The 16,255-nt window shown below is 36.5% G+C and overlaps 1 protein-coding gene across 1 annotated transcript in view; it reads right to left on the bottom strand.

Annotated features, from left to right (window-relative positions):
* The window catches only part of galnt9 (polypeptide N-acetylgalactosaminyltransferase 9), a 108,615-nt gene that overhangs the window by 85,320 nt on the left and 7,040 nt on the right, over positions 1 to 16,255 (bottom strand). The window contains exon 2 of the mRNA XM_042000469.1: positions 9,445 to 9,625. Coding sequence (XP_041856403.1) covers positions 9,445 to 9,625 — 181 coding nt within the window. The remainder of the gene's footprint in view (positions 1 to 9,444; positions 9,626 to 16,255) is intronic.

Genomic DNA, 16,255 nt, shown 5'->3' on the forward strand with positions numbered 1-16,255 from the left:
AAAAAAAATAAAGGATGGTTATTTGAAACTTGACCCAATTTATAACATAAACTTTACTTTAGAGTTGAGTTTGTGGCTAAATAGAGAAGCATTTGACACATTCACTGTCTAAAGCTTTGACATTAGAACTGCTGTAAGGACAGCAGTTCATCATTATGTACATCTTTTTTTGTTTTTGTTTTCTTAAACTAAGGGATGAGGCAATAAGGCATGATGGTGCGAGGCTAAATTTCATTACCGAACACTAGAAAAGATTGAGAAAGGAATTGGATTAAATGCCACAAACCCTCAGACTTTTCCTGTCCCCAGTGTCCTCCAATCAGCAAGCCAGAGCCACTGGACAAATATATGCTACACTGACCCAAAAAGAGAGGACAAAAGTAAAGATAAAAATAAATTGAGAAAGAATTTAAGCAAAAATGCTCAAAGCAAAGCACCTCATAAATGTCGATGCACAGCAATTATCCTGTTGATTGGTGGCTTAACTGAGTGCAGAGAAAATAATATGCATGCATGCTATCTTACACAGATGTTGAGGTGCATACAGGCCAAGAAGGCCTTTTGGTCCATAAACACTTCTTCCCTTCTCATATTTCATGATTTCATGATTTCCTCTCACAGTGCCAGTGCATCTATCATGCAGCATGACACACAAGTGTCACTATAATATTTATGTGTTCTGCAGTAAGTGTGATTGCTTTACAGAGAAATGATTGCAACAGTGGAAGTCCACCCTGAGATATGTTTTCACAGGTAACGATACAAGTTATTTAGTCATTCAGGTTCCTTTTGTTTTTTGTTTTTTTCATTTGGATTTATAATGAGGACTTGAAGCTAATTTCCACACCTCAGACAGCTGAGATGTGTGTGAAGTGGCTCATTTGCAGTCTGATTCATTTCTGTACTTATAAGTTCTGTTTTTAAATTTAGAATATATAGGAAAACTGAAATTATACTTGACAAGTTATATGTTCATAGTAAAAAATAATTACAATGAGTTCAGCAGGTTTTTAAATACTATTTAATGTTAGATTGGATTTCTGGCTAAATTTATTAGTAAGCCTTGCTAATGTAGTTGGTGCTCTTTTCTGGGACAAGCAAGGCGTGCTTTCCTAAAACTTTTTATATCTGGTGTCTTCCTACTGAAGAAGCTGCTTAAGTGTCAATCCAGACTCATGTCTGCACTTTGGGGTTTGGAAGTTTGATGAGACACTGCTGATTAAAGACTAAATTAATTATGCACATCACCCTACATCTACATCACCAGTCTCCCATCTCCAAAATGTTCATGAGTATGAGCTAGAGTTTGTCTTTATCGAGCTCATCTTTGCAGCCAAAGTGGGATATGCATCATTCAGGCCCCATGTTGTGCTTACACAATGGTTATAATACCAGCCCCCTGTTGTTATTATTGCTGAAACTGAGAATATTTCTAGATAAAAAGAAAAAGAAATGATTAAAAATATCAGAATGTAATTAGAAAGCAAATATATTTAATATATAATATGGATCTGACAAAAAAGTTTGAGTCAATCTGTAGACTTTAATAATATTAAAATAAACTGATAAAGTAAAAATCCGTATTCTCCCCTTATTTGGCTTGTATATTTACTTCAAGACTTTTCACAGCTTGCAAACATTACTTCCAAATGTGGCTTTCCTTCTTTTTCCTTTTTCTTTAGTTTATGACAGTTTCTGGAACTGATCTGGAAAAGTGAAAGACTTTTTCACCCTTGCTGACTAAAAGGTAAAATGTTTCTAAATACTATACAACCAATGGGATCCAATATGGATTTGTGTTCTTGAAATAAATTCCAGTAAATGCACTGTAACATAACACTAAAAAGCTGTCTGTATGTTGTGATAGTACAGTAACAGTGAGGTAACCCATTGAGAAGCATTCAACCTCAATTATGAATTTTTTTTCAAGACACTGCAGCCAGATATTGACTTCTCTTCATGTGTGGTAATGACAATATGTGAGCCTCCAGTTACTGACTACGTAGTGTTTGCTCCTCTGGAGAGGAAAAGTTTAATTTCATGCTCTGTTATCAATCACTTCCATTACAGCAGCCCACATGCATTTGACAGAGAGGTAATGAAAAGGAAAACTAAACCACAGAGCTGGTTTTTGATAAAGGACACCGTGTCCGTCTATCTATTCTTTAAACTCTGCTCTTTTTGCTCAAGTGGAATAAATGCATGTGTTTTATTGATAACTGCTCTGCTGCTATACTTCAGTCTGTTCCAGGGCATTTATGTTTTCCCTCTGCATCTCTATGGTCTCTCTCAAAACATTCTCTATTGCGTCTCACAATCAGATTTGCCAGGTCTATAAATACAATGAAAAATATGCTTCTTAGTTTTGGAGGCGATTTCTTTTTACACCACAGCTCTCCTTTGCAAAGATGCAGCCATAACATGACAAGAGGGCAAAACAATGTAGGAACATATATTTCACTCCTGTTTACTTACGTGACAGGATGGCAGGCAGTGTTTGATGAATATTACCAGGATGATGTCTTGAAAATGTCACAGTGAGCAAGGCTGTCTGATTGGTACTAGTTGAGAAGTGGTGCTAGAGTCGATTTCAGTGTTCAGATCATAAAGTGATATTGTAGTTCCATTGCCCTAGTTACGGGATCCAATTTAGACCATCACTCAAACTTAAATTTGTACCTGTCTACAGTAGCGGAGAAGCCTTGTAAAGCCGTAACAGGATGAGCGATCGACTCATCTGTTAGTAATGGAACTGAGCTCACTGGCCAGCTTTCATAATTTGATCCGGAACAAGCTTTGACAGAAACAGAGCATCAGATTAAGATGTATTCCTATCACACCTCCCCCTTTCTCCTCCTCCAGCAGCCTGCAGCCCTGGCCACTCCATCTGACTTTTTTCCCTGCTGGCTGTTCTTATTTGCTGTGAAATTTCACATTAACCTCCAATAACCTGTGCAGTACAGCCAACACCAAAGCAACTTTCCAATCCGCTAGCACTTCTCTGTTTAAAGATAACCGTTTGCCTTGTCACCTCCCTCCTAGCCCACCACCCTCCCCCTATTCCAAGAGATAAACTCTAGAACTGGAAAGAGCAACAATTTGCAGTACGAGTTTCTGGACCGCGGAAACCTTATGATCCCATTCTGCAGTATCAGACACTTAGGAGATGAGGTAAGCTTGTTTCTTTAGCCGTCTTTTCTGGTTATCACCTTCCAACAGGCGGACAAACACAGATGAGGGGTCTTCAGGGGAGCAGAGCATGTGTTGTGTTTCAATACAGTTTGGATTTAACAGCTATTTTGATAAAACAAAAATGAAATCTTTGGCAAAGTCAGAATGGAGATGGGTACGATTAGGAGTAATCTATTAGGGATCCCCTTGATGAAGAAGAACTGAAGGCTGAAGAGCATGTTTGATGCTTTGAATTATATTTTCTATTTATTAGTGATAAGTTACATTTCAAATCTTCTTGTTTGTTTTGTGGGCATCAGTAATCTCATCAGCTTGCCTCCCTTTATCGTTTTCCCTTCCTCCTTCCATTGAGCCAATACCGTACACATAAGTCTCCCAAGGTCAGCAAATGGCAGACCCAGAGTCACGACAATATAGAGCCTACTTAAGACCCTTTTTTATCCATGTTAAGATTGTCACTTACAGAAGTTAAGGGCATAAGGGAGAAATGCAGGCAAGCAGGTGGTGAATGGAGATTACAGGCTTTTGTACAAGACACAGTTGCAAATGTAATTATCATGAATTGGTTTTGCTGCAGACAGGAAGGCTGAAAAAGAGAGGGCCTTGAAAACGTGTGGATTTTTCCACTCATTGCGACAGACTTTGCCTTCCTGTACTCATCACAGAGCTTTCTGCTCAACGAGTCCTGTTCAATTAAAAGCCCATTAGACAGGAGGTGCCTGCACCTGCATTTAACCTCACTTCTGCCGTGCTCCATTCACCTTTTCCCAACAGAACACAATTATAGAAGCAGTAATATGAAGCTTCTCCTATGCTGTACAAAGCTGGACACACAAATCACTTGCTTCAGTCAAATTAGCATGTTCAACACTTCCCTGTGCCCACAACTACTGCTTACATTCAAAGCAGGAAAATGCCATTTTTGCTTCATTTGCAAGCAAGTTTCATTTACAAGATACTGTTAAAAGATTTTCTATTCTACAGTCATTTAGCAGACGCTTTTATTTTATAAACATAGACAAAAAATGACAGGCATAGTTGTATTCTTAGTCATATTTAAAGGGCCTAAAACAACTAAAAAGCATTAATATAGTTGCTGTCAGCTATATGTCAGAAGAGTAGTGCAGCATGCAATGTAGTAGAAACTAGTCTAATGTGACAGCAGCTTTAAGGAAACTACTTTCCAAATAAAGCAGGAGCAACTACTATGAAATGGAGATGCAACAGTGATGGAGCTATTAGACCAGAAAAGGCTTAAGCAAGAAACTGCTACTACAGTACTGCGTGTTGTTGAGAAAGATAATAAACTAGAGCTGCAGAAAGACCCTGAAGAAGCCGATTAAGTGAGAGAGCTTCTCTTGCAATTACTAGGTGGTATACAAGTGATGAAATAAGCCTACTTTAAAGGGATAAAAAAGTTCAATAAATAACTGATATGTTTACTGCAGTGTTTATTCTGAACAAAGCGGGATTAGATGTGTGTAACAAACTCCAAGGTGAGAAATTAAGATAGTAAATGACCATCTTTAATATAAGTAAAGAAAAACCTTTATGAACACACCAGTTGACTCAAGACATTCTTGGATAAGACTCAATGTTTTCTGCTCCATTCATGTTTACAGTTTACAATTAAAAAACTGTAAGAAGTTCCTCCTATAAGGATAACCCAGTAGGTTGTTAGTATAATAAATATATTTAATTAATAATAAAAAAGTTCACTTAAATAATAACCTTTAGCAGCTGTAAAGAAAGGAGGTAAAGCAGAGACTGAGTCACTGCTTTACCTCCTAATCCATGTAGGGAGGAAGTCAAGGTGAATGAATACGTCAGAACATTGGACTTTGGTGCAGGAGACTGTGGTTTGTGCTTTGTTCTAGTCATTAGTCATAGTCTGCATTAGCCATGATCATTTTATACTCTATATACCTTTTTTATTATTATTATTATTGCAAAAACATCACTATTTCAACTTACTGTTGTATGGATCCTGGGAAGGAGACCCACATGTAGGACACAAACACAGCAGGTGTTTGCATAGAAAAATCTGAGTTTTTCAATCTATGTACTAAAAACAGGAGACCTGAAAAATAACTACAACTAAAAATAAAAGGACTAAACCTTACAGCACACACACACACACAAAACTTATATTTCCCTGAACACATTTGTTCCTAATCTTAACTTTAAAAAACAATATGTGGAAAATGTGCTTTTTGTCCACATATCTTTTCACTGCCTACCAGAGCATGTAGTTCAGGCTACGGTCCTGTAGGCTTGAGGACAAGTGACTTAAGATTGCTCAGGATGGAAGCCTTCCTATGGCGAGATAAGTGAGTCTTTGTTTGGACAGTCTGGGTGACTATCTTGCTGAATTGTTCAGGAGAATCTAAAACCTGTCACTGAAAGCAAATCCAGCCACACTTCACTGTTTCATATAGCAGTTTGTTCCAGTCAGGTTCTCTGGCATCAACATGAGCTCAAGACTCTTTTTTTAAATAACATTTTATCATCTGGAAAAAACAGGATGAAAAGCAAGGATAATGTAGTTGTTATAGACGTGTTCATTAAGCGTCTCACACTAATCAGAATGTGATTTTTACTCTTTTTTTTCTCCCTGCAATCTGAGGTCTTTTTGTGTTTATTACCATGGTGACCAGTTAAAAGATTTTCAGTAGATATATTACTTCCATTTGTTGTTTTAAAAATAGAAATGTTCCAAAACTTCTTTCATTCCAGAAACAATCTTATCTGAGTTTATTAATTAGCTATGTCCTCTTTAGCTCAACCCCACCCCCCGTTCATCTCCTGTTTAATTTTTCTGGGCGTGAAAATGAGCCTAGAACAAAGCAGCATGGATGAAATGAATTGTTATCCTCAGTAAAGCCCTCAGAAACCTGTCTTTGCTGTCAGATTTCCTCTTATTGCCTCTGCCTGTAGCCATTGTTCTTTGACACAGTGTAATATAAATGCCACTGGCAGCCCTGATTATCCCCTAGCCCCCGCTGTATCACAGCTGTAGTTCACATACTAAATCTAACATATCTTGGAAAAAGACCATTGAGGCTGCTTGCTGGGTGTCAACTGAGACTCTTATAAAAAAAAAAAAAACAAACAAAAAAAACCACACTTAATAATTTCATATGCCTTTTATTGAAATATTTTAAAAAATAGTTTAATTATCACCATCCTGTTTAGGGGTGTCTAAAGTCATTTGCTTTTGTGCTTTACCCCATGACCAGGGGCTCAAGACAAAATGCCTGGAGTGAAGAAACAAAAAGACATGGAGGGATTAAGTGGAGTCAGACAATAAGTCAGATGTAAAAAAAATGTTGATGTTAAACAACCAAATCATGTAAATGGTGGAAACAGATGAAGACTCCAGTTGGATTGGATAGGAGAAACACTGGTTTTTAAAAAAATTTAACAGAAGTGAAAATGTAATCAAACCACTAAATCTGATGTAACATTTTTTTACAGTGGTATAGAAAACTATATTTAAAGAGCTTTTCAGTAGTCAAAACTTTATCGTTACTTTATTTTAGCTTCATATTATTGTTATTATTTTCCCATTCATTCTTTATTTTCACTCTATTTGGGCATGTCACCACACACACACACACACACACACACACACACACACACACCTACACACATCTACTTAAAGGATCAGTTCAGGTGAAGGAGTAATACTCCTTCATCACAACCTCCAGCCTCCAATTCAAATACAAACTTTTCACCTGTTAAACCCTTTTTTTTTCCTTTTAATTATTATTCACCTTTTATTTCAAAAGACATTGTAACCAAACTATTCTCACTTCTAGGACATTAATATCTTCCTCTTTGTCAAAAATCCTGGCATTTCTTGGTTTTGTACAAAGTGTAACACATTGGGTTAATTATTTAAATTCAGTTTTGATTTAGTTCAGTTCACTGTTTTACATAGTTGCAACTTACAAGAAATTTAGGAAGAAATTTAGTCTCAATACATTTTATAGATACAGTCCAATTCAACCCAATTGCAATCAAATGTAATCAAATACACTATAATACAATTATAATCATACTGTATCAAAGTTAAGTTGAACTAAATCAGTTCAATTAATCAATTTCCTGTGTATATAATCTACATTTGTAAAAATGTTGGTAGGCTAAGAAGACCAATGGATTCCACTGAATCTTCTATTTAATTTAACCCTGTGCTGAGCATAAGTAAGGGAACAATGCAGAAAAAGAAACAAAGTTTTTACCACAGCATCAAATGCTGCATATTTTAAATATTTTGTTATGAAAAAGTAACAAGGTTCATATAAGATGGCAGGAAGAGAGGTGGAGGAATGTCCTGAAACTTTCTATAAAAAAAAAAAAAAAAAAAAAAGACTTTAGCCATCATATACTTGGAACAGTTGGGCTATTTTATTTCCATTCTTTTGAAGTACAGGAATTAGAAATCTGTGATCTAAAGCAATGGAACATATGGTGGTTATGACAAAATCAAGGCTGACGACATTGTAGCCCTGTGATTATTATTATTATTTTTATTATTTATTTATTTTTTTTGTCCATGTAAATTATGTAAACTGGTCATGTTAGCTTGTACAACTAAAAGTGACCAAGGCGGCTGTCAAGCATCTGTCTCCCATGCAGTTGACCAGGAGATGATTATAAAACACCTTCCAGTTGGGTCCTTAGGCAAGACCCTTAATGCTACTGCCTGACCTCTCCAGGTCGTTGTGGATAAAAGCGTCTGCTAATGATTGTTTTAAAAAAAGAAAAAAAAAAATCATGACTCATGAAGCTGTGGTGTAAATAGAGAAAACTGACACCACACATACAGAGAGGACAGAGTAGCACTCAGCAAGAACCTTTTCTGATCAGTGAGAAGAGTTAGTAATATCCCCTATAAGTAGGGTTGGTTAATTGATTTCAGGCTGCTTTGTGAATGGTTCGTGTGATTTTTTTAATGAAAAATAATGCAAGGATTTTTGCACATATCCTTTGAAATTCTGAGGCAATCAGGGTAATGATAAGTAAAAAGATGAGCTGGCAACACTTTACAATAAGGGTACAAATCATATACTTAACCAATGCACAACTCATAATCCATTAACTTATGCAAGATCTATCATGAATTCCTGTTGCTCATCATGAACTACTGATGATCTCAGAGTGGATTCATAATTCATACATTCATCAATATGTTGACAAATTTGCCAGTTTAGACCAAAATATATATTTTAGTTCTATGCCAGTGATTTTGGTATAGCTTTGGCAACTGAAGTTAGTTTAATTCCTAGCTTCATCTATCCACATGTCAAAGTGTCCTTGTGCAGGACACTAAACCCCACATTTACCCACGTGAGTGTGTCAAATAAAAAGGACGAACAACAGCTTCTCAAAAAAAAAAAAAAAAAAAAAAAAGAAAGAAAAGAAATCTACCATCAGATTTCTATTTGAAAGACAAAAAATGTAAAGACCATCACAGGTCTAACCTATGAACAGTGGCATCTCCATTTATCTGAATAACATGGAAACTGCTGTGAGGCACTTTTTCCATAAATTTCCATAAATAAATACAAATCATTTTTAAAAGAAAGTATGCTATTTCTCATCAATTTAAAGATATCCATTTTCAGCATATTTCCTATATGTGCAGAGGATTCAACAAGCACTTCCTCTGTGCATCTTTATACATCCTAACAGATCTGTGTTAGGTAAAAAAATTATAAAAGCAAATATCCCATTTCTTAAACTCCATCTTCAACAGAAATATAGTCAAATATTTATATTCTAACTTTTTTCACTTATAAATAAATAAAAAAGCATGAATAAACTTCTAACTTCATCAAAGGACACAAAAAGTTCATGTAAAATCCAGTCATCTTCAACACCACAGTTTAACTTTATAGCCAATCTGGCATGCCTTGTGCTGTGTTCTACTACTTCTCCTTTTCTTGAGTAGTAAATGCCTTAAAGGTTCACCTAAATAGCATTCAAGAACTAAAAAGAATGAGAAAAAGCTCAAGAGAAAAATAGTATGCTTGGTAGAAAATACTGGCAAAAGGCACCATACTTTGTGCGCTTTTACAAACTAAAACCCATCAACTGCAGCAGGGATTAATCTGTCAAACCTTCTGGTTACCACTTTTAAGGTTATTACACAAGCCTGCCAAAGGGAAAAAGACATGTAGATCTGTAGTTGGAAGGTGAACATTCACAGCAGGAAATAAAAAAACAAACAAACAGCATACATACTTTTTAGGCCTGTAGTCAGGTATGCTTCTGTCAAGGGAGATCCGGTCACTGAGCTGAGCATTGTAGCCATATTCCTCATACTTCCCTTCTGCATCGCGGCTATCCTCTCCCAGGGTGGCAGCAGCTCCCCCCTGGCCAAGGCCTCCAGGTCCCTCTACCAGCCCCATGGGCTTAGCTAAACCTGTCAAGAAAAAGACATGTAAGAAAGACAGCCACATGTAGATGTAGATGGCTACGTTTTCAGACAGAGTACCAGAAAACTTGGAGAGACAGGTGAGATGAGGGGCATGCAGAGGGACAGCTGACTGACACTCAGCACTGTGAGGAACTGGTGTATGGCAGCTCTGAGATCCATCAGGGCTCGTCCATGGGGCATCATTACACTGCCTGTCAATAAAAAAGCTGCATAGCACCCACGGGGACACAAGCATCACATAGATGAGATGAAGCTGAGACATGCAGAGGGAAAGTCCTGCAAAAGAGACCGGACTGAATATACAGAGCACAGCTGTAAGTCAGTCTCTGGTTATCATCTTTGTTATTTCAGCTTGGACTCACTACTCCTATTTAACCTTTTTCATTCAAATTATCGACCACTTTATTCAATTCAGACTTAATTTTAATTTAGAATAGATGAGAGTTGACTAAATCATAACTACAAATGTCTTGCATTTGACCTCCATGTTAATGCTACTGTGTACTAAAGGGGCAAAGATGTGCACTGCATGTATTATTTTTATTAATATAGAAATGTGCACTGTGTTTGTGTGACCATTCAGGAGATTAGACGGAAAAACAATTTTTTAATGCAAGCTATCACAGCAAATTTGTGGATCACATTTAGCTCTAAAAACAGAATACATTTCTGCAGTTGGAACAGACTGAGAAAGATCAGAAAAACTACACAGAAAGCTACTATTGCCAGCGGTGTTGTAGTATTGCAGGCTTATGAGAATACATTTACCAAATAAGAAATAAATAAATAATTGTGCATGAATGCACGAAATTTGATTTCCTCACTCCTGTCACACAGGTATGTGTTATATATATCCACCCAGGACAAAAAAGTGAAGTAACACAAATCAGATTTGACAATTGATCTTACACAATATTTAAGAAATCAGACATTAAGCCACATAAACAGATATACATCTGACTTGAGCCCCTTCAGCCTGGTAATGTGAACATACTCATAACTCCCAGTGTTTGTTACTTTGGTTCTTTTCTTGCTTTCATTTGGTTCCTGTTCTTAATTAGTTCACCTGTTTTCATTTACTCAGTGTCACTTAAATTTGTGCTGCATTCAGGGTCAACTGGGATCTCAGAGTTCTCAAATCCAGACTAAAAAAACAAATCCAAGAAAAATGTAATATAAAATTTGGTTTTCCCATCTGCAACTAGGCTAAGTTTTGTCATCCCCCACTTCCACATTTTACTTTGTCTAACAAAACATTGATGAAATAATTATCAGAGCATTCTAGCTGGGCATGCCTTATTTCTTCATTGAGATAAACTACAATTGGTGAGGATAATTTGAATTTTATATAAAAAGGACTGTCTTGTTGCGACACTGACTCCCCCAGAAATAATTCCCTTTGCAATGTCAAGGGGGAGAACGCAGTTAATCAATATGCTCAATAGCTCAAAAATGAGTGTTTTAGTATTTCTAAGCCTACTTAAAATGTTACTCTTTATGACCTTTATTCATGTGCATGTTCTGAAAGATCTGGCAATATTAAATGGGGGGAAAAAGTTAAACTGTATTATATAAACTAAGTGTTTATTTGTATTACTTTATTTATATTTATATTACTTTTATATTTATACTAAAATAATTCAGATTTGAAACTCTTGACAGTGGAGCAATGCTCTTACAACTGGGTCTCCACTTAGTTCAAAACAGTGATACAGCTGGAGGTTGCAAACCATGCATGGTTGCAGGTATTTTGGAAAATGACTTTGCAGATGTGGATCTGAAGGTTTTTATTTATTTTTTTTATTTTGCATGATTTAATCTGAATGCCATTTAATACATTCCTGCAGTTATGATAACTGAACTTCACTATACCACAATTAACTTCTCTGTCATTTTTCTTCTTTGAAACTTCTCCTGTCCTTAAAAACATACTGAAGCTTTCACTATAATGCTTCATGTCTGAGATTGAACTGAACAGCAAAAACTTCTAGACCATAGATGATGGCGCACCAGAGTAGAAGATATTAGAGTAAACTGATATTATGTATTTGGTATTGTAAGTATTCTATATTGTGCCATGGAATCATTAGGTCGCCTTAGACACAGGTGACCCTAGACTGGTTCCAAATGGACTAAAATGGATGCAAAAAACCTCCTTTGGGTTCATTAAATCTCACAAGAAAAGACGGAAATTAAATATAACTCTGTGGCATGGGAACTTTTACTGAATTCCCTTCAGCAGCACCCAACCTCCAACATTCTTGTTGTTTAGTAGCTACATTTAAACAATGTGCTACCGGATGATGTCATGTGTCCCCCGCCACCTTCACTGTTGATCACTATTTAAAATTCCATGAAACTGTGAGATAATGTCAGATCATTGTTATGCGAGCCAAGCTTCCAGTGTGGCCTCCACAGAATAATCGAGCTGCGTCTGTTCATCATATCAACAGATGGACACACAGACAGTAAGTAAACAGCGCATACCAATGAAGAGCTCAGCCCTCAGCTTCACCCCTCCAAGAACTGTGCAGTAATCACCATATTTGGATGGCCTCAAATCCTCGGGTGCTACTGAAGATTTGTAATTGGAGCTGAATGGTTGCAAACTGGCTTCTCCCAAAAGAGAGATTTAGCATGCCCTGCATAAGTCATTGTGGTGGCATTTTGACAAGAAAGGGTGGGGTTCACACCATGGACTAGCCATCTGGCATAGCCACCCATGTTTCACAGTAAAACAGAGACTGGAGTGTGGAGGGCCTCGATGTCTCTGTGTGAGTCTTGGAAGCTATACAATGACTGTAAGCTTTGTTTGGTAGCTGGTAGCTGTGTAATTCTTCCCCTCTTTTTCACTGCATGTGCCTGATTAGAGGTAATGTCATAATAGGATGAGACCTGGGACCTGGGACCTGGGTCTGATTCATTCAAACTTCAACCTGGGTTTTAAGATTCAGCAGTAGTGAATAATCTTACATTATAACTGTGATAAATAAACAGCAAAGCCTGTAAACTGCTTGCTGTTTACAGGAAATCAGTGTAAAGTTTTGGAGTTTTTGATGTATTTTTTTCTGAAGGGTTCTGTATTGATATAACTCCTGATAAAACACAGTTTTGGCGCTGCATGTTAGGTCATTTGGGGTTTTAAAATTGTTCTGCCTGGCTTTGATTTATCCTTCATGTTTTTTCTTTCCTTCTGGATAAAATGGTTGAAAAACCAAAAAACTTTTTTATGCATACATTCATCAAAACTGAACATGGGGGGGGTTACGAACAAACAAAAATAGAAGCTTTTAAAACATACCTTGAGAGAAAGGATTGGACAGTGTTTGCCTGCAGGTAGAGCATCAAACCAACAACAGCTACTGAGGATTAAGAGCTCTATTCCCACTGCAACTATGCAAGTTAAAAATGTATGTACCCATGATCCTGTGAGGCACTTTGTATGAAAGCATCAAGCAATCCAGTTGTATTTTATGGTTGAAAAAGAGAAGACAATAACTAAAAGCCTGTGCTGCTATATTGTAGGAAGGAACACAATGTAAGCTTAGAAAAACTAAAAAAAAAAAAAAAAAATTTCCTGTGGTGCATTTTTTTTCTCACCATTTCCAGTGTAACACACCACATTTAATTGTGGATCTTCATCATTTCACTATGAGGCAATTACAGCCAAGCATCTGTTTCATCCACTGAGGCCCTCTTTCCTATGCAAACAGTCAGCTGGATGTGGACCTTTTCTAACATCAGGTGTCAATCATTGTCTCTAAGCATGCTTTTCTGTCTGAGCTCGTCCTTCAAAATCCGAGAGATGATACTATAAACCTATTGCAACTATTAATCATTCAGATAACTGTTAGAATGTGTAGGATTTGCCTGTATAAAAACAATTACAAGTTCAAAGATGACCCATTTTTAAAATTAATTATTTAGGAGCAAGAGTGGATTTATGGCTGTCCAAAGTGATGCAGCTGCAATCTGAATATTGATGTTGAGGGAAGGTAGGGGACTCAGCGATCACTTGAAGAGGAGAAAAATAACTTGTTGGTTTAAAGCCTTCAAAAGCCTAAACAAATCCATGAAATATTAAGAGACTAGAAAAGAACTGCATTAAGTCTAGTACTGCCACTCATAACAACTGCAGGCATATCAAGGGGGATGCCAAGTGTGATTAGGAAACTTACGCATTGGAACCCTAAAACATCTCTTAACAATGACTTTTTTTCTCTTTAAAAAACAAATTGAATAATGAAAGAGCTTGCAATGAACAGCAAGTAGACCAAAACACAAAGAACAGAACAGAGGCATGACATTAACTTAATCTTATGCATTATGACTAACCTATTAATGCCATAATGTATATTTTTTTGTTGTTTTTTCAAGCAGATCGTGCATGCAATAATATGATAAAACTGAAATGATATGTTGCTAATTTGCATGTATTTTCAGTACAACTCCTAACTGGAGCTTGATATCTTTTGAGCTCGTTTTGAGTATCAAATCTCTTGAGTGCAAGGGTTATTATTGGATTGATATGTATAAAAATTAAACTCATTTGTCTATATTTAATTGCATGTTGGCGAATCTATTAAAGGTTATGCACCCGCTTTTAACTTCCTTGCTTTTTATTTTGGTTCCAGTTGCTGTTTGTTTTGAGTGCTGGCTAGCTTAGGGTACAGGAAGTTCTTTGCAAAGGTTGGGAATAAAAAGTGCCCAGCAAGGGTTAGGAAAGCAACACAGTTGTGACTAGAAGGCATAATTTCAGCACACTATTATCTTACACCAGTTTTGTTGTTGCCTAGGTGATGTGTAAAGAGCAGAACTAGTAGAATTATTAGACAAAGCAGGTGCATTGAAAGTGTCTAAGATTGAGTGAAATTTAATGTGGAACAAATGTCAATAGTGATTGTAAACATATGCTGACATATATTTTCTTCGCTTTATCTTTCAAACAAACAAAAAAGATAAAATAAAAGACCAAAATAGTTGTTTAATAAATAGTTTAAATAAAAAAATTTAAATGTGGCACTGCAATGAAAGTCTATTCATATCATTAGTCATCCAGCCTTGCAAACTGGTACATGCCCCTGTGTTGTTATATGTCACCATTAACTGTTAGTAATATAAACAATGCATCACTCTGAGCCAGCAGCATAAATATAAAGAATGCCTGCTACATGTGAAATTGGCATTATGGTCTGCAGTTGCCTGCTGATTGTCAGGTGAGCCACTGAATTCATTATCATGATTCTTCAAGGCTGAGCAGAATTGATTCTTATCTGTTTTCGAAGCTCTGTTGTCAGCTTGCACCTCATCTACATATTATTAATGGGATGTATTTCATGCCATCAGGTCTCCGTATGCTGAGATATGGTGTCCCTGCAGCTTCCACCATCATATGCTACAATGCATCTACAGTATGCACCTCAATATGTAATATTAAGATACAGACCAAGCTTCAAACGAGTGTCAGCATAGTAGACAGTGAGTGTGACATTTCTTCTTTCTCATCAAGCCTTTGCCTCAGCAGGCTTAGCATATAAACAGTGTTAGTTTCTTTGCCATAATTGGGCATTATAGATAAGAAGCATATCTGGTGTTGCAGCTGCGCCTTTGAGGCTGCCATCCCATCAGCACCTACGCACTAGGAGACGGATGGGAGTGACATGCATGGCTGATGACAGGAGGCTCAGTGTGGCCGTGAGCTGTGGGACAACAGCCGCAATCAACCAGTGACACATCCAGCGCTGGTCACAGGAGTAAACTGAGTAGCAGCACTTTTTTTTTTTTTTTTTCAGAGAAGCTTATTTTTAGAGCATTTCTGCTGCGAGTGACAAAACACTAGAGGAGAGACAGCCACTGAAATGAAGGTCAGGTTGTTTAAAGTAAGTTTAATTCAATTTAACTTTGGCTGCATTACCATGAAAGAAAAAACTTGTTTAATTATTTTTCTATTTACATGGAAGTATTTAGAAGTCTAGGTACGGTGCAACTACCAAGACTTGATGCAAATTAACTGTTGGCCACTCAGTGTAATACTTATAGTATTACATTTAGAGGTATATAGGATATGTCTGTGAAACTGTTGGCATGCAGCTAAAAAACATAGATGGATTTTACTTTTTCTTTTAAGTAACAATCTGTGATTCATATCTATAGAAAAGCTTTGTGACATATCATAAAGTCTATAAGCTCATGGGCCAAGCACTTGTGTGCAAGACCAGTTCAGGAAAATCTGATGTGTATGGAAATGGAGACAAAAACCAGGAGGCTTGGAAATTTTGGGACCTACTGGCATGTTGCAGGTATTATCTTTTTCATAAGAACAAGCAAATGGGCATATTAATGAAAGTTGAATAAAAGGCTGATTTTAACTGCTATCTTAAAATTTTAACACTTTAAAGAGCTATTAAAAATACAATATTATTATACAGTAGTAAATATAATAAGTATAAATAGTAAGTAGTAGTAAGTATAAATATAATCCAATGATTGGGAAATTACTATTACTAAATTACTATTTACAAAAGAAAGTAAACATCATATCAAATTTTGAAAGTGAGACGTCTTTTGTGGAAAATATTAGCTCATATTGAATTTGATTATAGCAATACATCTCAA

This window comes from Melanotaenia boesemani, chromosome 11 (assembly GCF_017639745.1).
Source record: "Melanotaenia boesemani isolate fMelBoe1 chromosome 11, fMelBoe1.pri, whole genome shotgun sequence".
Taxonomy (NCBI): domain Eukaryota; kingdom Metazoa; phylum Chordata; class Actinopteri; order Atheriniformes; family Melanotaeniidae; genus Melanotaenia; species Melanotaenia boesemani.